At 38.6% G+C, this 25,488-nt stretch overlaps 1 protein-coding gene and 1 pseudogene across 5 annotated transcripts in view; one reads left to right on the top strand and one right to left on the bottom strand.

Annotated features, from left to right (window-relative positions):
* Positions 1-25,488, top strand: part of CEP112 (centrosomal protein 112) — a 420,942-nt gene that overhangs the window by 153,454 nt on the left and 242,000 nt on the right. For all 5 annotated transcript variants that reach the window (XM_077780421.1, XM_077780423.1, XM_077780424.1 and 2 more), the window contains one exon: positions 17,086-17,221. In XM_077780421.1, coding sequence (XP_077636547.1) covers positions 17,086-17,221 — 136 coding nt within the window. The remainder of the gene's footprint in view (positions 1-17,085; positions 17,222-25,488) is intronic.
* LOC144245057 (U6 spliceosomal RNA) lies at positions 3,897-3,994 on the bottom strand (annotated as a pseudogene).

The raw sequence follows: 25,488 nt of genomic DNA on the forward strand, positions 1-25,488 counted from the left end.
TAGCACCAAGCACAGATCCTTGCATATAATAGGATAACTCCTAAGCAAATGCTTGATAAGTATCTTAACTTTCAAATGTTCTAAAAGTGGTTTAGTATGCAAATATTAATGTTATGTGAGGATAAATTTTAGTGAAGACCTACTGGTAAGTTCAATTAATTAGTATCAAACAATGACTTAGTAAAATATATATGTGTATGTATATGTATATATGGACAGGTTTAAAGAAAAAGCATAATGTAGTAGAATGACTTTGGACCTTGAAGTCAGATGGACCAGTTTAATTTCTCATTCTGCCATTGACTATGTAAATTTGGACAAATCACTTAACTCTTCTAAACTTCCTGTTTTCATTTGTGAAAAAAATGAAATGAGAACTTTTTTTATCGTTATAAAACTGAAATGAAATAATACATGAACTGCTCTAAACTAACGAGCATAATAAACACTCAATAAATGTTCACTCTATTTCATCATTTGTGAAGATATTAAAAATTATGGTGGCAGTGTAAATGCTATAGCTTGTAGCAGCCTTCATCCACTTGAAGTACTGAACAGTGGCTATTGTGACTTTAAAATTACTTCACATAATTTAGAAATCATTTCCGATAAGCAGAGAACCTTCTTTCAATGATAAATATGACATTTATGCTTGGTAAATAAAGAGAAAATTTGCCTACTTAAAATTTGATCTACTTGTGCATAGTGATGAATGTAAGTGAGAATATTTTCTCGCTACTTTGAAATATTGAACTGCCCAGGGACAAGGCATGGATGATGTTTTGAAGGAAATAAATATTTCAGCTTCACGTTTCAGGCTTTCTTCTGTATTCCTTTGATCTGGCTTTGGTTTACTTATTATTCTGCTTGAATGACTTCACATTGCCTTCTTCCTCTCCCTAGTAACAAGAAGTGGTCCTGTACTTATTTCAACGTATTTAGGTTTTGTCATTTTATAGGATGAACGTGCCTTTCCTTATTATTTACTGATACTCCTGCCTGTAAAGTAAGCTGGGTTAGTGAGTGTGTGTGTAGCTTTGCATGTATGATGTATAATTCATATATGGAACTTTTAATCAGTACTTTCTTAAATATATGAAACATAAAAGGAAACATTAGATTTGATATTTTTTTGAAGTTTAAAGAGTTTAAAGATTTTAAAGGAATTTTTCTCCATTATACACTGTAGCTGTTTTATCTGGAAGGATAACTTTTTCAGGGTTTTTGTATTTTACTGTAAATATTCTAGTTGCTTTTCTATTTGCTGAGGTAGAGTTCTTTTATTTATAGGCCTATATTATAGGCAGAAGTTAGTTTAGTACAGAATTATTATGTAAGACTTTAAACTGCTTGCTTAAACATTACATTTACGTATATTGCTTTATTTTATACTTTACATACAAATCTTCTGCTCTCCTGAGATTGGTTTTCTTTTTAATGTTTACTATTTTTGAGAGAGAGAGAGAGACAGCACGAGTTGGGGAGCGGGGGAGACAGAGGGAGACAGAGATTCTGAAACAGACTTAGACTCTGAGCTGTCAGCACAGAGACTGATGGGGGGCTTGAACCCATGAACATCGAGATCATGACCTGAGCTGAAGTTGGACATTTAGCTGACTGAGCCACTCAGACACCCCTCTTTATATATATATATATATACATATATATATATACATAGATATAGATATAGATATATGTTTATTTTGTGAGAGCTAGAGTCAGAGCGAGAGACAGAGCAAGCAGAGAAGGGATAGAGAGAGGGAGAGAGACAGAATCCCAAGCAGGCTTGCTCTGTCAGTACAGAGCCCGACATGGGGCTCAAACTCATGAACTGTGAGATCATGACCTGAGCCAAAATCGAGAGTTGGACACTTAACCAGCTGAGCCACCCAGGTGCTCCAAGATTGGTTTCCTTATACAGATTCTCTCTGACTCTTTCCATTTGTCATATTCCTGTAGACTTAGAATTTGTCACACAACATATATATAATACTACACTACTATTTAATTTTTTTCTTGCGTTTTCTTTTTCCCCTTAATCAGATTGTAGTTTCTCCAAGGGAGGATTCATTTTTGTACTTCTAGGTTTTCTGCAGTATCTGACCTAGTAGATCTCGGGATTTGCTACCAGGACCCTTGCCTCGGCTTTAGAACACGACTAAGTTATTGAAAATATAGGCCAGGAGGTTGATGCCAGGATCAGTTCTTTTGAATCATGATTCAAATCCTGTTGACTTCAAGGAATTTATAGACCTCATCGCTGAAATCCATGTTTTTAAGAGATTTTCGGAGAGTTGAAGAGATTCCTCATTCTTATTCATAAGTGACATGCTTCAAAACCAATCATGGTTCTTTAGGACTGGAACCTGGCTCTGGGGTCACAGACTTCTGGGGAAGCAGTGACCGTAAAAGATCCTTGTCAGAAGAGAGTTCCGGAAGCACTTCTCTATACTGTTACCATGCCCTCTTGGAGCGGTACCTCTAGTATGGAGAGAAAAATCTCTAGCTGCTCTAGTACTAGGGCACCCTGGTTGCCGTGAGCCTCAATGAGTGCTTGCCTGAAATCAAATCAATGCCTTCCTATTCGAGCCAGGATTGTGCTGACAGCTACTGGCTTTCTTCCTTTTACCTTTACTGTTGCTGCCTGTAAGCCCACTTACCCCTGAGGGGCTTCTAAGAAGGGTGTTCTGATTCACCCGAGTAGGATAGAGAGTCTCCCAGTAGAGATCTGTGTCTTACAGATCTGTCTCTTCCATTAACGGGAGTAGAACAAAATCTCCCTGAACCTTCTCCTTCCCTTTTTCAAGACCCTATGTTCAAATATCTGTTATAATATTTAATATTTATCTTTATTTTTTTCTTTTACTTAATGGAGTCTTCTTAAAAAGACGGGGTTCTTATGTAGCTTTGTTCCTTAGTATAAGGTACTGGTTAACGTGTAGGTCTTAGGCAATTTTTGAAGACTGAGTTAAGAAAAGGTTGGGTGAACTTGTAAACTCAAAGTATGATGTTCAACATTTTAGGAGGCAAAAGAATGGAAACAATATCAGGTTTGCTATGGTAATTTTATTTTTTTTTATTTAAAAAATTTTTTTAATGTTTTTTGTTTATTTCTGAGAGAGAGAGAGAAAGAGAGAGAGAGAGACAGAGACAGCGTGAGCAGGGGAGGGTGACACAGAATCTGAAGCAGGCTCCAGACTCTGAGCTGGCTGTCAGCACAGAGCCCGATGTGGGGCTCGAACTCCTGAGCTGTGAGATCATGACCTGAGCCAAAGTCAGGTGCTCAACCAACTGAGCCACCCAGGCGCCCCGCTATGGTCATTTTAAACATGACTTTCTTTTCCTTAGAAATACTCTTTTTACCTGGGTGGCTTAGTCGGTTAAGCATCCAACTTTTGCTTAGGTCATGATCTCGCGGTTCGTGGGTTCGAGCCCCGCATCGGGCTCTGTGCTGACTGCCAGCTCAGAGCCTGGAGCCTGTTTCAGTCTGTGACTCCCTCTCTCTCTGACCCTCCCCTGCTCACGCTGTCTCTCTCTCTCTCTCTCCTAGAAATAAATTAAAAAATATTAAAAAAAAAAAAAGAAATATTCTTTTTGGGGATGCCTGGGTGGCTCAGTTGGTTAAGCCTCTGACTCTTGATTTCAGCTCAGGTCATGATCTCATGGTAGTGAGAGCGAGCCCTGCGTCGGATATGGAGCCTGCTTGGGATTCATTCTCTCTCTCTCTCTCTCTCTCTGCCTCTCCCCTACTCACACGCACATGTGTGCGCATTCTCTCTCTCAAAATAAACTTAAAATACTCTTTTTATCTTTCAATGTGTTATGGAAGATGTATGTATATTTGGTTTTTAGGCTTCAGTGGTTATATCTTCTACGCGATCTACTCTGTGACTCGGGAAAGCACTTTGTCCTAGTGTATTTCGCGTGCCATTCTTGTGCTGGGGCCATGCTAACCTCTGTATCATTCCAATCTCAGTATACGTGATGCCAACACAAGCGCTAACCCCATGTAGCCGACTTGCACTAGCACCACGCACACACACTGTGCTTCAGAATTGTGATGTAGGTCTTTGTGGTGAGCACTGCAGAAACACTTGGCAGTGTCATTTCCTTCTGGGGCCTTAAAACTTTTCCATAAAAATTCACCTTAGCTGTGAATTGGCCTTCTCCTTCAGTATTTCATAATCACTGGGGTGCCCTGGGGTTTCCCACAGCCCCTCATTCGTCATTAGCCATCACACAGTCCTTTTCTTTGCCTGCTTCTGGTCTTAAGAACTTGCCTTCGAGAAACTAAAACTTTCTTTCGTCACTTCTTTCTTTTGCAAGTCTCAGCAGTCATTTGTTGATCTCCAGAAATTTTAGTTCGGAACCATACTGATTCTTTGCACTTGACCACACTCAGAATTTGCATATTTTGGCAGATGCATTCTTGGTCAAGGGGAATATCTGGACCTAAGTGAATATCTTTAGACAGTTTTACCCTGGGTCCTATCTCATCCAGATTTGCCACTATTACATGTAAATATGTCCTTTGGAAAGAAATAATTTGGCTTTTTTGGGTTATTTTTTTAATGTTTAATTTTGAGAGAGAAAGAAAGAGACAGAGCATGAGTGAGGGAGGGACAGAGAGAGGGCGACACAGAATCTGAAGCAGGCGCCAGGCTCTGAGCTGTCAGCTGTCAGTATCCAAAGTCGGATACTTAACTGACTGAGCCACCCAGGTGTCCCTTTTGGTGATTTTTTAAACATGGTGACATTACATAGACGGAGTCAAGTTAAGAGCAAAAACTTTCAACACTTAAAGACTGAAACAAAATTTGGCCTGTGGATTTTTTTCTTTGCCTGATTTAACTTTTAAATTTGTTGTATTCCCAACTTATTATTTATCCATTCAGCAATAAGGCAGTTATAAATATTATACATTAAGTTCTTCAGACAGCCCTTGATATGTTCTAAGTTTTGAATATGTACTAGGGTTGTTAGTTGTTGCCATTTTCTATTGCTGGTATACCACAAACATGGTGTCTTAAAACAATTCAAATTTATTAATTTATGGTTTGGGAGATAAGAAGTCCGAAAAGAGACTTCGGGCCTAAGATCAAGGTGCCATCAGGTCTGGTTTTTGCAGCATGGTTTTAGGGAAGAAGTTCCTTGCTTTTTCTGTCTTCTGGAGGCTGTCTTCATTCTTTGGTCTGTGACCCTAAATCATATTGTCTTTTCTCCATTGCTTTCACTCTCATATTGCCTTGTCTGTCTTTTGACCTTCTTGCTTCCCTCTTATAAAGACCTAACTAGATAATCTGAGATGATCGCCCCATCTCAAATCTTTAACTTAGTCACATCTGCCAACTCTCTTTTGCTATATAAGGTAGCATATCTACAGTTCCACAGATTAAGGTATGCATGTCTTTGGGGAACCATTATTCAGTCTGCCACATCAGTACAGTTTCAGACTTAATCAGTTGAGACACTCTGTTGGATACTAGAATTGGTATTACTGATAGGAGAAATGACTCTCAACTCCCTCTAAAAACATATCCCCCATAATTTTCCATCCATACCTCTTAGAGCTAATTGATGACGGTAAGAACAAGGGGTCTTGTTTACCCAGGCATAATAAGATGTGGATGCATCTTAGTCAAGGCATAATGGGGACATGTTTCCTCTTAAATGGGCTCCTTCCCCCACCCCAGCTTTATTGAGATATAATTGACACATAACATGGTGAAGCTGATAAGGCATACAACCTAATGATTTCTTACATGTATTTACTGCAATACAATTCCCACAGTAAGGTTAGCTGACACATCTATCACCTCACATAGTTAAAAATTTTTTCGTGTGATGACAATTTCTTAGTATTTACTCTCTTAGCAATTTTCAAACATACACACAGTACAATATTGTTAACTATACTTTGCATTACATCCCCAGAACTTATTTATCTTATAACTGGAAGTTTGTACTCTTTGAACACCTTCACCCATTTTCTCCACTCCCCCCAACCACTTCACTGGCAATTACCAATCTGCTGTCTGTTTTTGAGTTTGGTTTTTTTAGATTTCATAAATGAGATTGTACAGTATTTGTCATTTTCTGCCTGACTTATTTCACTTAGCACAGACAGTGCCTTCGAGGTCCATCCATGTTTTTGCAGCTGGCAGCATTTCTTTTGCTTTTATGGCTAAATAATATTCCTGTGTGTGTATGTGTGTGTGTATGTGTATACATGCGTGTGCACACATACGTGTGCGTGTGTATTCCCTTTTCTCCATATCCTCACCAATACTTGTCATCTCTGTTAGATGCTAGCCATTCTGACAGGTTTGAAGTGGTTATCTCATTGTGGTTTTAATTTGCATTTCCCTGATGATTGGTGATGTTGAGCACCTTTGAGTACCATTTGAATATCTTCTTTGGAAAATTGTCTATTCTGCTTCTCTGCCCATTTTTATTGGATTATTTGGGCTTTTTTTTTTTCTATTAAGTTATAAGGACCCTTTATATTTGGATAGTAACCCTTATCAGATGTGATTTGCCATGTTTTCTCCCATTCTGGAGGTTGCCCCTTAATTTTCTTGATCATTTATTTTGTTGTGCAGAAGCTTTTCAGTTTGATGCAGTCTAACTTGTTTCTTTTTGCTTTTGATGCTTAATGTTTTGGTGTAATATTCATGAAGTCATTGCTAAAACCAGTGTCAAGGAGATTATATCCTGTTCCCTTCTAGGAATTTATAGATTCAAGCCTGACATTTAAATCTTTAATTCATTTTGAGTAATTTTTGTGAGTGGGGTGAGATAGAGACCCAACTTCATTCTTTCGCATGTGAATATCCAGTTTTCTCATCACCATATATTGAAGAGACGATCATTTCCCCATTGAGTAGTCTTGGCTTTCTTGTCAAATATTAGTTGGCTGTACATGCATGGATTTGTTTCTGGGCTTTAAATTCTGTTCTATTGGTTTGTTTGGGGTTTTTTGTTTTGTTTTGTTTTGGTGTTGGTTTTTTTAAATGGCAGTTATCACATTGCTTTGACTACTATAGTGGGATTTCTGGGAAGCATCCTGCAGTAGGGAGGGCCCAGGTGTCCACCACCGGCTCTCCTTTTTCCACTGGAGAAACCAGGGTGCAGTGTCACACTGGCCCAAGGTGGCTGGGTGATGATGCGGAGTGTAGCCACTCCTCTTACCTTTCTCCTGTAATCTTTCCAGTCTCTGTGGTACAGTGGGGGTGCTTCATTCACATCCTTGGGTGTGGGATTTTCCCAACAGTAACTTGTCAATGGATAGTTGCTAGTTGGTCTTTTGGTGAGGGGCACTGAAGTTGGGGATGTCACTGTCTTGATAATGTCACTCCAGATGAGCTCTTTGATAGAGTATATTTGAAGTGAAGCCTTCTGTGTTCCAGAGATGAATAGAAGCTTGATCTACAGCTAAGTTTCAGAGCCCCCAAACAGAAAGTAGACTGTACCTTATCAACCCATGTGTAGTAGGCTGATTGGTGACTCCCCAAAAAGATAGGTCCATATCCTAATCCTCAGAACTTGTGAATGATCTTATTTAAAAAGAGGATCTCTGCTGATATAAATGAGGTAAAGATCTTGACATGAGATTATCCAAGTAGGTCCTAAAACAATCATGAGTATCTTTATAAGTAAAGAGAAACAGTGGAGAAGGAACACTGAGGAGAAGGTGATGCAAAGATAGATCAGAGAGAGATACCATCATAAGCCAGGGAATGCCAGCAGTCTCCAGAAGCTGCAAGTATCAAGGAATGGATTCTCCCCTAGAGCCTCCAGAGGGAGGATAGCCCTGCTGACTCTTGAGTTGAGACTTTTGGCCTGCAGCACTGAAACAGAATAAATTCCTTTTGTTTTAAAATACTCAGCGTTTGGTAATTTGTTACAGCAGCTGCAGGAAACTAATACACCAAGCTCCTTTCATATATAGCTCCATGGACTTCATTGCTGAATTACCTATGTCTGCCCTATATCACGTCTTTAGTGCTGATAATCTCACCAGTCACCTTTCATTCTGTGCAGCAAGAACTTTTTAGCTACCACCATTCTCTTATGCATGTATGAACTATTCTTCCACTTGGTATTTTGGATATCATTAGTTTGTCTTTTTAAGACTTAACTACTTCTCTTCCTTTTGTATCTGAATTTACTCTCCTCTGCCACCTTTCAAAAGTCATTTGATGAACTAAAGGAACAAATTGTGGTGTCTTTCATTCCAGCTAGATAATCCCAAAACATTCCTTCCTCAACACTGAAAAATCTATACATGTTAAGTACATTTAGCATACAGAGTATACTCCCTTAACTAACTATAATTATCAGTTTTGTCTCTTACTAGTTTTTACTTTCTCTTTAACATTTTCCATTAGAAACCTATATCTAGTTGGGGAAATGTGTGCAAAAACTCTTAAATTGCAAAGAGCTATATATAAGCCTATCATCATCATCATCATCATCATCAGTATGATTATCATCTTTATCATCATCTTCATCATCATCAATTTAGGATTTCTGAGTCTTCTCTCTCCAGGTCACAAACACCTATAAGACACATCCTTGTAAGAACATGCAAGTTCCCGGTGGTGGAGACATTATAGTTTTTTGTAAGCAGTGTATGGATTGGATTCCCTAAGAAGTTGAATGGTTATTGCTTTTTCAGATCATTCTCCATTAACAGTACCCTAAACCTGGTTTGAAAATCAAACACCCAGAAAGCAAATAATACCTAGCGCTTCTTTCACTCCATGAAATTTGATAAAGAACAAGTGGTTCTCAATCAGGCATGAATTTGTCCCTCCAGGGCATATTTGGCACATCTATAGACATTTTGGGTTGTCAGCATTGGGGTTGGGACATTGTCACTGGGATCTAGTGAGCAGAGGCCAGGGATGCTGCTAAATGTATCCCAATGCACAGGGCAGGTCCTCACAACAAAGAATTATCTGACCAGATGTGTCAGAAAGGCTGAGGTCGAGGAATTTGCTATGTTCCATGGTTGTGCTCTGGTTCTATCTAGATGATATAATATAATTACTCTGTACATATAGTATATATGTTCAAGGTATGTAATATAAATATGAAGAAGGCATGGTTGCGTCCCCACATCCTCCATTCTCCTAGCCTCAAAAAGACTTCATTATCATAGAAAAGACAAATATATCAATTAACAACTCTAATAGTGTATATAAAATGCTACAGTAGCAGTATATAAAGAGTGCTGACAAGGACAGAAGAAATAGCGAGCAGTTCTATCCAAAGACTTGGCATTTGAGCCCCTAAAGATTAAGTAGTAACCTCCCAGTCAAAGCAACAAAGAAGGGAGGTTCCAGTTTACATTATGGCAAGCAAGCTCCCATCAGATCAATCCTCCCACAAATATAAGCTCTGAACAAAATATAAAACACAACTACCTGATGCCTTGGAGAACAGATAAACATGAAGAGATCGTGGAAAGGAGTATATACTTGGAAGAAAGAAAGTGAATTTCCTATTTTTATAGCATTTATTTACCCACATTTGGTGGTACTTGGGACGGCTAGACTTTGGATAGATAACTGTGGTCTTAGTGCTTGAAGAACCAGATGAAAGAACATCTGGGCAACACTGAGAACTAAGATGGAGTGACACCCGGGAAATGAAGTGAGCAAGCAGAGAAGGGGAGGCCCAGATTCTTTGTGTAATCTTGGTCCATATTCTGACTGATCTCTGAAACATGTGTGGTTGGAGAAGACTCTAAACAGCCCAAGTAAGACTAAAAGAGCTGAACTTTTATACAAACTTTTGTCTCCTACAGAGGAGACAGAATTTGTAGTTTGTATCCAGCCAAGTAAACTGCTTGCAAAGAACAGATAACCATTAATACCGTTCAGAGGAAAATAGCAGAATCCACAGTCTCTACAGTGTCTCATTCATAAAGACACAGGCCAAAAATACTTGATCTGTGAAGAAACAGGTAACATGACCTATTTATTCTCAAGAGAAAATAATCAATGGAGACCACCTGAGGATGAATCTGATGCTAGGGTTGCCAGACAAAAACTTTAAAGCAGATATTATAGTTGTGTTCAGGAAATTAAGAAAAATTGGTAGCGATGAGTTAGAAACGAGGCAATCTCAACAGTGACAAACGGAAAATCCAACATTTGAAACTTAAAATGTGGGCTGAATATAACAACAGAATGGAGAACAAGAAGATTTGATGAATGTGAAAACAAATTACTAGAAATTAGCCAACCTGAGGACAAAGAGAAAAATGTGCCTAAATAAATAAATAAGCAAGCTGCAGGGGCTTGTAAGACAACAATGGTGCATAAAGTATATTTGCATCACAGAAGTAGAGGGAAGCGGGTAATAGAGGCAAAAATATTTTAATCCATAATAGCCAACATTTTCCAGTTTCATGAAAAACATAATTATATTGATTCCGGAAGCTCCAGAAAGGCCAAGCAGGGTAAATGTAAAACAGAACAAAACAAAAGGAACAATACTTGCAACAATCTGTCTTTTGATTATAGTCAAACTAGAGGTTGTGTCTCATTGTGGTTTCGAAGTGCATTTTTTGAATAACTAATTCTAGTGAGTGACCTTTCATGTGCTTATGGCCAATTGTATATCCTCTTTGGAGAAACATCTATTCAGATTCTTTACTTATTTTTAGGTTCTTTATTTTTTAATAAAAATTTTTTAATAAAGAAAATAATAAAGGTTCTTTATTTTTTATATTTTTAAAATTGTATTCTTTATTTTTTCAAATATGGATCTGTAAGAGTTCTTTATGTATTCTTAATACAAGCCTCTTTTCAGATATGATTTGCAAGTATGTTCTCCTGTGGATTTTCTTTTCACTTTTGATGACATCCCTTGCAGCACAGGAGTTTTTTAAATTTGCTGAAGCTGTTTATCTATATTTTATTTTCTTGTTTATGCCTTTGGTGTTACTTCTAAGAAAGCTTTGCTTAGCTCAAAGTCACAAAAATTTACTCCTGTTTTCTTCTAAGACTTGCATATATTTTTAGCTCTTGCACTAAGGTCTGTGGTTTGCCTTGAGTTAATTTTTGTGTATTGTGTGAAGAAGGAATCTAACTTTATTCTTTTGCAAATGAATGTCCCATTGCCCCAGTACCATTTGTTGTAAAGACTGTTGTTTCTCAAATGAATTGCCTTGGCACCCTTGCTGAAAATCTACTGATCATCGATGTTAAGGGTTTATTTCTGGAATCTTAATCCTGTTCCATTGATTTATATGCGTATCCTTATGCCAGTAGCACAGGATTTTGATTAACCTAGCTTTATAATAAGTTTTGAAGTCAGGAAATGCGAATTCTCCAAAGTTCTTCTTTTTCAAGATTGTTTTGACTCTTTTGGGTACCTTGCATTCCCATATGAATTTTAGGGTCTGCTTGTCAATTTCTGCCAAATGCCACCTGCGATTTTGACAGGGACTGTGTTGAATCCGTAAATCACTGGAAGAGTCTTGTCATCTTTTCAATATTGAGAGGAATACTAATTTCCATTTTACCATACATTTCTTTCAGATGTTTAGGTATTCACAGTATTTGCCCCCCCACTTTTTTTTTTAACAAGAATTTAACAGAGGCCACTAGTCTTAGCAGCTGTGTGAAAAAGAGGCCAAAGAATTTCCTTCATTTATCATGCTTGGTGAAAGGTATTATTTTTAGTGCCTTTTAAGTCATGGTTGTATCTTAATGTTTTTGACTGACTCACTGTATTCCCTTTAAGCACCAATCGGCAGCCATGAACGTAGAGACTAGCGCTGCTTGAAAGTCTTGTTTTTCAGCCCAGCTGGAAAGGGAATGGAGACTCTTCTTGCTGTTTTTCAGACTTGTTTGAAGTTTTTGTTTTGTTTTGTTTTGTTTTTTTCTTGGAGTTTCCAGTGGAGATGCCACGCTGGCAGCAAATGAAGTATCCTGTAATGTGAAGCCTTATAAATATATGTTGGGTCCCTGCCATCATTATCAAAAGTGCTGGTACAGAAATGTGCAAAGGGAAGATTTTCAAATTAAGGTTGGCCTGCACATATAAATGTTAGCTTGTAAAGCTCAAGAAATACCAAATTGTAGTCTATTAGTCTCCTACATTTTATTGCCTTTTTGAATAATCATGTACTTCAGAACATCCTTTAATCTGAGCTGGCTTGTGGTTGTATAAGAATGCAGCCTCTTTTTTCTTTTAAGCTTTATATTCTCCGACGAGGAAAATTTACTGCATTTTATAAATAAATCAGAACTAAAAAGCAAATTTTTCTTCCCACCTTTTTATCTTCAAGGAGGCCCTGCTTTAAGGCATTTGAGTGATGTATTTATACTCGGCCCCACAACTAGTTCCACTGGAAAAAATAATCTTCAAAGTCTTTTTTTTTTTTTTTCTTCTTGTAGGACACCATTTGGAATCATTGGTAAAAGGGAAAAATGTACTTAAAGCAGACATTTCTCTTTTTCAAATGCTAAAAGTTTCCACTTCTACTTTATTCCTTTGGTAGAAATTACAATGGACCCTTCATTAAAATGAATATCATCTCTTTATTTAAATTAAGACAGATATTTTATTTCTATTAAGAGAGAAGCTTCCTAAATATTAATGGAGCTCAATGTATTGTCGTGATTTACACTGAGTGAATGAGGCCTTTGATAGTTAGCTTCCTACTAGCCGGTGTGGTGGGACTAGAAACTAGGTGGAAGCTTTCTTCATTTCCCCGTACTTGTCATTTAATATATAAGACTGTTTTCTATTTGTAGATAAGGATAGAAATTATGAGTGAAAATGTGCCTTACTGCACTAGGCTTTATTTTAACAGTATTTTATTTTATTCTATTTATTTTATTAAAATTTTTTTTAATGTTTATTCAGTTTTGAGAGACAGAGAAAGACAGAGTATGAGCAGGGGAGGAGCAGAGAGAGAGGGAAACACAGAATCTGAAACGGACTCCAGGCTCTGAACTGTCAGCACAGAGCCCAGTGTGGGGCTCGAACTCACTGACTGCAAGATCATGACCTGAGCTGAAGTCAGACGCCCAACCGACTGAGCCACCCAGTCGCCCCTCTAACAGTATTTTAAATATGGTCTGTGATATATACCTGATTATAGGTAAAGTGTATGATTTTGATTTATGTGGCTATAAGGTAGTTATAAAGCAAATGGCTAAACTTGGTAGGTAAGAATGAAATGATACAGCGAAAATATTGCCCTATTAAATTGAAAGTGTTTACATTAACTAAAGGGTTCATGTGGATATAGGGGCAAAAAAAAAAAAAGTAAAACAACTGACTTTCAGCATTCATAGAACAGAGTGGATATGTCAGCCACTGGTCATATATTTTATAACACGTGTTAGGAAAACTTTCTTTTGGCTCAGTAATGGTACATAATTTTTAAAGTATATGACAAATGAATTTTTAAAGTTTTCAAAGAGCATCCAAAGCTCTTTCTTTTGTGTTTATGAACAGACTGACCAAGCAAAGTGAATCTTTGAAAAATTGTTATCCTGATAGGAAGTAGTCCTTTCAAGTTCTTTCAGGAGGCTTAAAAAACGAAAGAGTAACATGGGATGCGCCAGTCAGTTGTAGTCCCTGGATAGTTTGGAAGTAGCTCTTGTGCTGCCCAAGCCCAAACCCCTGCAAGGGCACAGTATTCATTGATCACGGTGGCCTTTTCCTCTGAGCCTGGTCTCAGAATCCTTTTAACAGAGAGTTCTAGGCAGCCCTCTTCAGTCATTTGGGTCTATCACACTAGCGAAAACGTCCACTGAGCATTTGCGACAAAATGTTTATGGCAAATATCCATCGCATTTGCCAACCTAGGTCTAGGATATGGTACCCGATGTACTTTATATGACTTTGGTTGTTCTCATATGTTATTTTAGTATTCAGATATTTGAATATTTTAACAACATATTCAATGTTTGTATCAGAGAAACCCTAGTCAAGTCTTCCTGCTTCTTGGGCAGAGTAATATAAGAAGGATGAAAATACACCAAACCAAATTAAAATTCTCTCTTGCCATCACAGTATCCAGTCTTTTTTGCGGTGATTCTCTGAATCAGTCTTCAGTATAACATCCAGTTATTCATCACTATTGTCTAGGAGCTAATATTAACATTAAGTGGCAAAGAAACCAAACGTTAAGGCCTTAGAATTTGGCAACTAGTTCACACAGTTGTTTTATTTTAACATGTAAGTAAAATGGAGGACAGCAAGATATTCAGGTTCCTGTTATATAGTCACCTAAAGTAAACGACTTCAAGAAAACCTTTTTAAAACATTCCAGAAACCTGTACCACGTTGCTGTGAAACGCAGTGACTAGGAGCGACATCTGGCACACAGCATGACCTGGAATGGCTTTGCTTTCTGGCACGGCCTCACACATCTTGGGGCTGAGTGTTAAACCCTTAGGTCATTAAAATAGCGGCTCCACCTGTGAAACAGACGTGTGGAAAGGGGTTTCAGTGGAAAAGCTGCCTTGTTTAGCACGGGGGTGTACTGGGTGGTCGTCTTCAGGTAGAAGGCTGCGTGGTGGGGATGAAGAGGTAGACACACGTTGTATATGATGAAAAGTTAAGGGAAGGTAGATGTGGAATATGTTCTTTCATCTCGTATGCAGAGAGCTACTGATTTGCAGATACTGTCCAGATCGGGGTGAGGGAAGGAGAGACTTGAAACTATGCATTGCCACATTTTTTTTTTTTTTTACAAAGGGACAGGAGAATCCTGCTGAAATGGAAACTAGGTGACGCTTATCAGTATTTTTGCATTAAAGCTCTGAGAAAGTTTTTAGTATTTGTGGAGAAGGTGGTTATTTTGATATTTTATATCACACATATCACATGTATGTTCTTATTGGAAAGCCTAAAAATTATTGTGTCTTAGAGGGGTTTTTAAGCTCAGATCTGAGTAACACAAAAAACTCAAATTACTGTTTGCCCACATCATAAAAGACAGTAGCATCATTGTTTAGGTTCCCCCCCCCCCAATCCCATCATGGTGTTTCTCTAAAATCTGATTTGTGGGGGTGCCTGGGTGGCTCAGTCAGTTAAGAATCCAACTCTCGATTTTGGCTCCGATCATGATCTCATAATTCGTGAGATCGAGTCCCACATCAGGCTCTGTGCCAACAGTGGGGAGCCTGCTTGGGATTCTCTCCCCCTCTCTCTGTCCTGAACCCTGCTTGTGCTTGCTCTTTCTCTCTCTCTCCCTCTCTCTCTCTCTCCCGTCTCTCTCAAAATAAATACATAAAAAACAGTTGGATTTCTGTGAGTTAAATAACTCCACCCCCCCAACCCCCCAGCATTCTTTGGTATTGAAGTTAATGAGATAATGCTTATATGTGTGTAAACTTTCACATTTAGGGAAGATGAGCCAAGTTAATCTTACTTATGATGTCTCAGGCTGCTCAGGCTGCTCTAACAAAATATCACTGACTGGGTAGTTTATAAGCAACAGAAGTTTATTACTCATAGCTCTGGAGGCTGGGAAGTGCCAGACCAAGGCACCAGCATGGCTGTGTTCTCATGAAGACTCTTTTCTTGGTTCAGAGCTGGCATCTTCTCACTGCATCCTCACCTGGGGGAAGGGGCAAGGGACCTCCCTGGAACCTCTTTTAGGAAGAGCAGTGATTTCACTTTAAGGGGACTCAGACCATAAAGTGTGGCATCTGGAAAATTGGGAAAGCAGCATGAACTCAGGGTCAGACGGCCGGGACTGGTCCTGGCTTGGTCCAGTACTAAATGTGTTTTCCCAAAACTACTCTCTAAGCCTCAGTTTCCTGGTCTCTAAAACTAGGGTATAATAATACTTTGATACACATTTGCCCTGAGAATAAAGGAGAGAAGACATATAAAAATATTTTGCACAGTGTCCAGCACGAGAAAGAACTCAGTATTAGCCATCATTAACTTTCATGCATTTATAACCTAAAGTCTTTATTCTTTTCTTGTATTACTATGCAAAGATTTCTTTTGTTTTTTGAACCCCTTTGACCATAGAACTTGAGTTTAAGACATTAGAAACGAGATGGTTATCAGTAGGCACGCTTCCTGCAGGCCAGTAGAGCAGTCTCTGGCCACCATGTTGCTGTGTGGCGCCTGTCACCCTACAGGTCACCTGCTGCTAGGCATGCATATTAGAGATATTTCTAATGGTGTGTTGCTGTTTTAAAATTGAGATATAATCCACATACTATAAAATCCATCGTTGTAAAGTATAAATTTTAGCAGATTTCAGTATATTCACAAGGATGTGCAGCCATTCCCACTATCTAATTCCAGAACATTTTCATCACCAGAAAAGATACCTTATATGCATTAGCAGTCACTCTTCGTTCCCCCTGCCCACCTCCTTCCCCCCAGGCACTGGCCACCACTGACCTACTTCCTGTCTTCCTGTCTGTAAGCATCTACCTATTCTGGGTATTTCACATAAATGGAATCATACAATATATCACCATTTGTCCCTGGCATCTTTCATCCTGTGTTAAAAATTTTTTAATGTTTATTTATTTATTTCTGAGAGACAGAGAGAGAAACAGACTGTGAGCAAGGGGAGGGTCAGAGAGAGAGGGAGACACAGAATCCGAAGCAGGCTCCAGGCTCTGAGCTGTCAGCACAGAGCCCGACGCAGGGCTCAAACCCACCAACTGTGAGATCATGACCGGAGCCAAAGTCAGACACTGAACGCACTGAGCCACCCAGGTGCCCCAGAACTTGAGTGTTTTTTAAAGGCTGAATAATACTCTCTTGTACAACTACACTGTGCCTTGTTTATCCATTCATCAGTCAGTGGGGATGAGTGGTTTTAAACACATTTTGTTTTTAGGGAAATCTTTGGAAGCAGTTTGAGGGAAAGCTTTGAAAGTTGTCATCAGAACGCTGTCTATTTCTCTGGAGACAAAGTATTTTATTGTCAACTTTTGAAAGGGAAGTTCTTTAGAATTTGGATCAAAGACTTGCAATCTGAATGTTATTTTAGAGAGGGTTAAATATTACCCTTTCACTCAAGCCTCGTTCTTTCATTTTACATTTCAACTCTGAAGCTTCTCTGGACTTTTCTAGGGAAAAAGAGGAGCAGCTGACTCGTGTGACTGAAGTTCAGAGGTTGCAGGCCCAGCAGGCAGATGCCGCCCTGGAAGAGTTTAAGCGGCAGGTGGAACTCAACTCCGAGAAAGTCTACGCCGAAATGAAAGAGCAGGTGAGGAGGCTGCCATATCAGCTTTTTTGAAAGTCATTCTCTCAGTAGGAAGGTGCATTCTGATCTTTAGACGACAGAGACATATTTATTTCTAACAAAAGTTTTATCAAAATTATCCATACTATTGGGTCACAGGTTCAGAAAGAAAAAGGGATATTAGCCTGGCAGAAGGGGACCCCCCCCCTCCCATTGGAGCCCGGAAAGAAGAGATGGTCCCTGGCGGCCTAGAAGGAGGGCCCTGGTGGAGAGGGCTTGGCCAGCAGGCTCATCGTGCTCCCTGCCGGGCGTGTGAAGTGAAGCAGCCACAGCGTGGAGCTTAGGCGTGCCTCTCTGTGCTCCCCAGGCCACCAGGTGGCCACTGATCACTGCTTGGTGGCAGTGCGTGGAAGGAGGAGGACACGCACCTGGGGGTGGGAGACCAGGAGATGGGCCCCCCTTCCTCCTTTAGGAGTCCTCGATTCATCTTCAAGCAATACCACAATAGTCATTTATAGTTGTAGCAACAGGGGCACCTGGGTGGCTCAGTCGGTGAAGCCTCTGACTCTTAGTTTCAGCTCAGGTCATGATCTCGCAGTTCATGGGTTCAAGCCCCGCATAGGACTCTGTGCTGACAGTGCGGAGCCTGCTTGGGATTCTCTCCCTCCCTGTCTCTCTGCCCCTCCTCTGCCCACTCTGTTTCTCTCAAAATAAATAAAGTTAACATTGTAGCTACAAATGTAGCCATGGCAAGAGTTTGTCAGCTCTCAGAGCATAGGTCTGCCTACAGGTAAAATCCTGACCCATCCGTTTCCATAGTGCAAGGGCTCAGGTGACCCATGTCTGTGCCTGCCCGTGTTCCATAAGTAGTGTTTCATTCATCAGTTACATCCCATTATTTGCAACTGGCATTTCAGGAGGACACAGGCCGTCTCCGGTGAAGTGGTATGCTTTTTAGTTTTGAGAGAAAATTAAAAATTTGAAAAGAAAACAGGGTGCAAACCCCTAGGTGCCTGTCATGAAGACTCAACCACTGTTAACACTCTGTTTATTTAAACTGCAACATTACAGGTGAAGTTTTTGTTTGTTTTGTTATTCATATCTAATCACATTACTCCTTCCCCTCCACTTCTGAGAAAACCACTGTCATTAATTTAGTGTGTATTATTTCAGTCTCTTTTATAATTTTATATGCGTATATAATGTTCCTGTATATTATATGTATATGTTATGTATGTATATATATATATATATGTAGTACTTGCATCTATAATTTTTTATGCATCTACTTTTTAAAAGTTAGGTAAATACTATAGATTTTATGTATGCCTTATTTGCATTTTTATATTTTATTGTTTGTGTTTTATTTTGTTTTTTTAACTGGCTGCTTGGAGTTTATTTTCTACTTGGTGCAAGGCTGCTCTTTTATATTTAATTTTATATATCCCAGCCCTATCCATGTTGATTGAGTGCAGTTCTTTTAACACTGAATATATTTTATCATATGAATATACCACATTTCATTTATCAGCTCCTCTATCCAAGGATATTTGGTTTATTTTCTTGATTCTAAAAAATGTTGCAATCTTGTTTGTGATCTCCCCTTCAGCGGGAGTTCTCCTCCTTAGGACCCCGGAGCACTTACAGGGTGGTGGAAACACCCCAGGGAAGGATCCCCATGAGCCCTGTACTGTTCACTAGTTTGGAACAGTGCTTGCTTGTTTTTCTTTTCCTTTTTTTTTTATTTTTATTTTTAATTCGTTTTTGAGAAAGAGACAGAGTACGAATGGGGGAGAAACAGAGAGAGACACACACACAGAATCTGAAGCAGGCTCCAGGCTCTGAGCTGTTAGCACAGAGCCCGACATGGGGCTCGAACTCATGAACCACGAGATCTGACTTGAGCCGAAGTCAGATGTTTAACCGACTGAGCCACCCGGGCGCCCCTTGTTGTTATTTTCTTGATTCAGATTTCCACTCCTGTTGAGTTGTGTGAATCTGGGTTTTGAGAATGGGGCTCTGAGATCCCATTCTTCCATTTTTCCACTCACTGCCTAGGGCAGTGATTTCTGCAGAGTCAAGTGTGCCGGAAGGTGGAGACCAGTCCCGGCTGCATGGATGTCCCATCTTCTGGCTCCCTGCCAGGAACAGGACCCCGTCCCTAGAATGTGTATTTGGTCCAAATATGTGATGGAGCTACGTAAGAAACTCTCTGATCAGCTTAACACTTAAGGAATACAGAAGATATTGAAGGAGGGAGCTCCTGGCAAGAAGTTTTCGGTATAGAGTCAAGAAGGCTAAAGATGAGGCATTTGAACTTGCTAAGGCTGACAGTGAAAGTCCTGAGAAAGGCTGAGACCAGGACAGGTGCCTTTGGCTCAGTGTACCACTTGGAGCTGACGATGTACTATTAGCAGGTCACGGCGTTCATGGGTAAGGAAGGAGAAAAAACAGGCAGATAGCGTGGAACTTGTGAAAGCATTCTGTAGAACAAGAAAAAGGCATTTGTATTTAGCAATCACAGAATAAAAGCATATTTCTAAAAACCATCTGGTAGAATTCTGAAAAAAAAAATCAGAATAGTATCTTTATATAAGAAGACATGATCTATAAGAAAGAGGCCACACATATTAAGTAAAGTTAATGCAATGAAACGTGGATACATTCTGGAAAAAGAATTGCACCTCACAAATAAAAATGAAAATCCCACACGTTTCTAGGCAGGATGAAACTGGCAAAGAAATTAGAAAAATAATGGATAATATTTCAGAGTTTTGAAGGAGGAAAGATTGTGACCCAATTTTGCACATAACCAAAGAGTTTTTCACTTGCAAAATCAACAAAAAAACATATTCTTAGTAAGAGCTCCTAAAATGTATACTGCTTATATCTCTTCTGGAAAAAAATTATATGAACACACCACCACCAATCCAGAAATGAAGCTAAAGACATTGCACACATAAGGAAACCAGCATATTTAAGGATGAGTAGGGAGCAATGGAATCCAACAAAATAGAAACAAATTTAACTAATTGTTACAAATCTGATTATAAGAAACAAGGCTCATGTTTATTGATCTTTGAAAAAGAAGGTCTATAAAGTGGACAATATACATTTAATAACAATTTAAAAACAATTTAATATGCTAAAACTCTTGGCAATGGAAAGGGGAGACTCAAAAGATCTTAAAATTAGGGAAATGCAGATTAAAATAGTTTTGGAATGTATGATTTTAGGCATAAATAAAATTAACAAGGTATTACATTTTCATAAAAATCTTGAGGTAAACACAAAACTCGAAGGGGAGATGTTGCCAAAGGAATAGAAGTAGAAACAGAACAAAATGTCCAGAATAAGACAGAGTATATATAACTGTCATAATAATATTAATAGGTTAATTTTTTTAGTTAAAAAAAAGACGATATTGACTAGTTGACTTAAATCCATGTGTATGCTATTTATAAAAGATACAACCAGTAGGGGCGCCTGGGTGGCTCAGTCCGTGAAGCGTTCGACTTCGGCTCAGGTCATGATCTCACAGTTCGTGGGTTCAAGCCCCGCATCTGGCTTTGTGCTGACAGCTCAGAGCCTGGAGCCTGTTTCAGATTCTGTGTGTGTGTCTCTCTCTCTCTCTCTCTCAGAAATAAATAAAACACTTAAAAAAATTTTTTTAAAAGATACAACTAGTTTGCAGAAAAATCATATTAGAAAGATTATGAAAACATATCACTTATATTCAGAAGAAATTTAAGAATATAATAGTATCATATAAATTGGCATCAATACAAGTTAATAAGCTAGATGAATGGATATATTTTGCATGCTAAAGGCAAGAGTACTTAAATATGAAAAAATATTGGGACTACATGGAGAATTTGATACAAATAGCAATGGGATGCTTTCATATATTTTTCTTCATCTTTGACAGATCAGGGGGCAAAAACCAAACAAATAGGAGGTCTAAATAACAGTTTATAAAATATCTATATTTCTACTTTCTACCCTTTAAATATAACACATTAAATTTCTACTCCCTTGGAATAGTTATAAAATTCAGTAGACCATAAAGAAACACTCAGTATGTTTCTAAAACTTGACATGAGAGAGAGCGCATATTTTTTTTTACCACAATGCAATAAAATCAGAAATTAAATTTCAGTTAAAATTGCTGCATTCCACTTCACCAAAATTAAAAACTTTTGCTCTTTGAAAGACACCATTAAAAAACAACAAAAGGAAGTAAGACAAGCCAGAGAATGGGAGAAAAGATTCACAAATATTTCCGAAAACTTGTATCTAAAATATAAAAGAAATCTTACAACTCATTAATAAGACAAACAACCCAGTAAAAATAGGCAAACTTTTGGACACCTCACAGAAGAAGATATGCAAGTGACTAAGCACATGAAAAGATGTTCAATAGATCACCGTTTATCAGGGAAATTAAAATAAAATGAAATGCCACTATACATGCTCATTAGAATGGTTAAAATTATAAAGATTGCAAGGGCGTCTGGGTGGCTCAGTCGGTTAAGCATCTGACTTCTGCTCAGATGATGATCTCGTGGTTCATGGGTTTGAGCCCTGCATCGGGCTCTGTGCTAACAGCTCAGAGCCTGGAATCTGCTTCAGATTCTGTGTCTCCCTCTCTCCCTGCCCTTGCCTGGCTCATACTCTTTCTCTCAAAAATAAACATTTTTAAAAAATTACAAAGATTGGTTGATGCTGCCGAATGCCGGTGAAGATGTGATCAAATGGAGCTGTTACATACTTCTTATGGGAAAAGTGCCAGTTTCTTAAAATGTTAAACATTCAGTGACCATTTGTCAGTCATCCCATTCTGTGTGCTTAACCAAGAGAAATGAAGACACATCCAGACAAAGTCTTGTATACAAATGTTGATAGCAGTTTTATTCACAGAAGCCTCTAACTTGAATAGCACAAACAGCGCTATTCTCAGGAATAACCCAGGGGTTCCTGAGAACATCCAAGAACAGTCAAAATGCGGTATATACAGGAATACTACTCAGCAGTATAAAGGGATGGATCACTGATGCTTTACAACGACATGGATGAGTCTCAAAATGCTCATTGAGCTATTATTAGTATACTGAGTAAGGTTAGCATTTCCCAGATGGTCCTGAGGTTCTTGTGTTAGCAGATTATCAACCTGCTTTGTTTCAGAGCAGAAGTCCTGTCTCATCTTCTTCTGTGGGTGGTTTCAGTTTCAATTAAGTTCCAAACCCTTTGCTCTGCCGCCTTGGGTCTGTTTTGATTGTGCCAGTCAGGAAGGAGTCTGAGATTTGGGCGGTATTTAAATCACTCCACCCAGTAATCACTCCATGCAAGCACTCATGGGACATTCCCCAGGACAGGCCATGTGCTTGGACACAAAACAATTCTCAGTAAATTTAAAAGGATTAAAGTCATGCAAAATGTGTTCTTTGACCCAATGATAATAAATTAGAAATAAACAACAATAAGAAATCTGGGAAATCCCCACATATTTGGAGATTAAATAACATACTTATAAATAACTCATGGGCCAAAGAAGATATTACAAGGAAAATTAGGAAATATTTGGAACTGAACTAAAACAAAAACGTGGGCATATCAAAATTTATGGAATGCAGCTAAAGCAGTACTTAGAGAAAAGTTTATAGCTTTAAACACCCAAAAGAAAGTTTTCTCAAATCAGTAACCTAAACTTCACCTAGAAAAAGAGGGGCACCTGAATGGCTCAGTCGGTTGTGTCGGACTCTTGATTTCAGCTCAGGTCTTGATATCACAGTTCTTGAGATGAAGCCCTACATCGGACTCTGTGCTGACAGTGTGGAGCCTGCTTGGGATTTTCTTTCTCCTCTCTCTCTCTGCTCCTCCTCTGCTCGCACATGCTCTCTCTCTTTCTCTCAAAATAAAACAAATAAACGTTAAGAAAAGAAACCAGAAAAAGTAAAGCTTTCTACCTGAGCAAGCAGAAGGAAGGAGATACAAAATATTTTTATATTTTTGAAGAAAACAAAGAAGTAGAAAACGAAATAATAGAGAAAATTCATGAGCCAAAAGTTGTTTTTTTTGAAAAGATCAACAAAACTAACAAATCTGTAGCATGGCTAATGGGGAAAAAATGTGAGAAGAAAGAAATTAACAAGGTTGGGAATAAATGAGGAGAGGACACCATTATTGATCCTATAGAAAATGAAAGAATTACAAAGTGATATTTTAAAAACTTATGCCAACAAATTACAAAACTCAGGTGAAATGGACAAATTCATAGATGGATCCAAATTACGAAAACTTCTAAAAAAGAGAGAAAATCTGAATTCTGCTATAATAAAGTCATTTAATTTACATTAAAAATCTTTTCACAAAGAAAAGCCCAGGACCACCTGATGGCTTCACTAGTGATTTCCACCAAATATTAAAGAAAAAATAATTTTGAATTCTTTGAAAACTCTTTCAGGAATTTGAGGAGGAAGAACACTTTCCAGTTCATTCTATAAGGCCAGTATTACTCTACTATCAGAGCCAAAGACACTGTAAGGAAACTACAAAAGATATCTATCATGAATATGGACACGAAAATCCTTAATGATATTTTAGTAAATGGAATCTAGAAACATAAAAATGATTATACATCACAACCAAGTGGGATTTATTCCAGGGATCCCAGGTGGTGGTAGCATTTGAAAGTCAATGTCATGTAACATATTAGTCAAGAACAAAACAACATGATCATCTTAGTAGAGGCAGAAAAAGCATTTGAAAAAGTTTGTTCAACATCATTCATGATTTAAAAAAAGTTCTTGGCAAATTAAGACAGGAAGCAAACTTACTTAAACTAATAAAAAGGACATCCATGAAAACTCTATGCCTCGTACTTCATGTTGGAAGGCTTAATGCTTTTCCTCCTGAGAACGAGGAAACCATGCCTATGTTTGCCACTTCTTTTTTTGTATGTTAATAAGAGTTTCTGCTTTCTTTTTTTTTAACTTTTAAAAATATTTACTTATTTTTCTTTTATAGTTTATTGTCAAGTTGGTTTCTGTATAACACCAAGTGCTCATCCCAACAAGTGCCCTTCTGTTCAACATTGTATTGGAGATTCTAGCCAGTGCATAAGGGGAGAAAAAGGAAAGGAAAGGAACAGAACGGAAAGGAATTGGAAAGGAAGTACACAAATCTGCAGATGACACAATCATCCTGTATGGTCAAAATCCATGAAAGAAAGACAAGAACTAATACATGATTTAAATTAGTTCTCAGGATACAAGGTCAATATTCAAAATTTAGCCATACTTCTATATACTAGCAATGAAACATCTGCAAATGAAATTAAGAAAACAATTTTCCACAGTAACGAGAATGTTTTTAAATTGATATATATATATATATATTTTTTTTTAAGATGAAAAAGTGCCATTTTGTGAGGCAAAACTGAAAGCCCTGGAGACAAAGTCATTTCGAGAAACATTAAAATAAGAATCCTACTAGCCGCAGGGGTGCCTGGCTTGTTCGGTCAAGTGTCCAACTCTTGATTTTGGCTCAGGTTATGATGTCATGGTTTGTGAGATAGAGGGATTGAAGCCCCGTGTCAGGCTCTGTGCTGACAGCATGGAGCCTGCTTGGGATTCTCTCTCTCCTGCTCTCTCTCCCCCTCCCCCCCTCAGGCCCCCCCCTTCTCTCTCTCTCTCTCTCTCTTTCTCTCAAAATAAAAAAATAATAAAAAAAACTTACCCTTCTGGCCCGCCCAAAAAAAAGAGAGCGAAAAGAACCATACCCAGCCACAATATGAGCCTGCCATGAAACAAGGAAAGCCAGGGATGGATGATAGTATTCGTGGAACTGATTCTGGAACCACCCTTGATTGTTCCTCCCAAATACGTCTGAATGTTCTGTTATGTGCCTGGTTCATGGTCTGTCTTCTATCCTGCTTTACCAGTCCTGCCAGACACATTTGACTCTCTCACTTGCTGACGTTGAGTTCATGTGTTCCTGACTTGTAGGTATCACGGCTCTCTCTGTGGACTGGTTAAACGATCCCGTGCGGGACCCTTCTGGGCACACGCCCCCGGGGTTCCTTTCTTCTTCCTCCACATATCCTAGTCCCGTGTCCTGACTTTGTGAGTCGTCCTCGCCAGGTCTGATCTGCCCACTGGTGCTTGGTTCCGGCTCCTTGAAAAATAACAGTGATGGCAACCGATGAACAGGAAATTATTTTGATGGTCTTCTGTGGAAGAAATATTTTTTGGTGCTTTCCATCATAAATAGTTGTGCCAAGTGCAGTTGAG

The sequence above is a fragment of the Crocuta crocuta genome, unplaced genomic scaffold, assembly GCF_008692635.1.
Source record: "Crocuta crocuta isolate KB4526 unplaced genomic scaffold, BGI_CrCroc_1.0 scaffold288, whole genome shotgun sequence".
NCBI classification, from domain to species: Eukaryota; Metazoa; Chordata; class Mammalia; order Carnivora; family Hyaenidae; genus Crocuta; species Crocuta crocuta.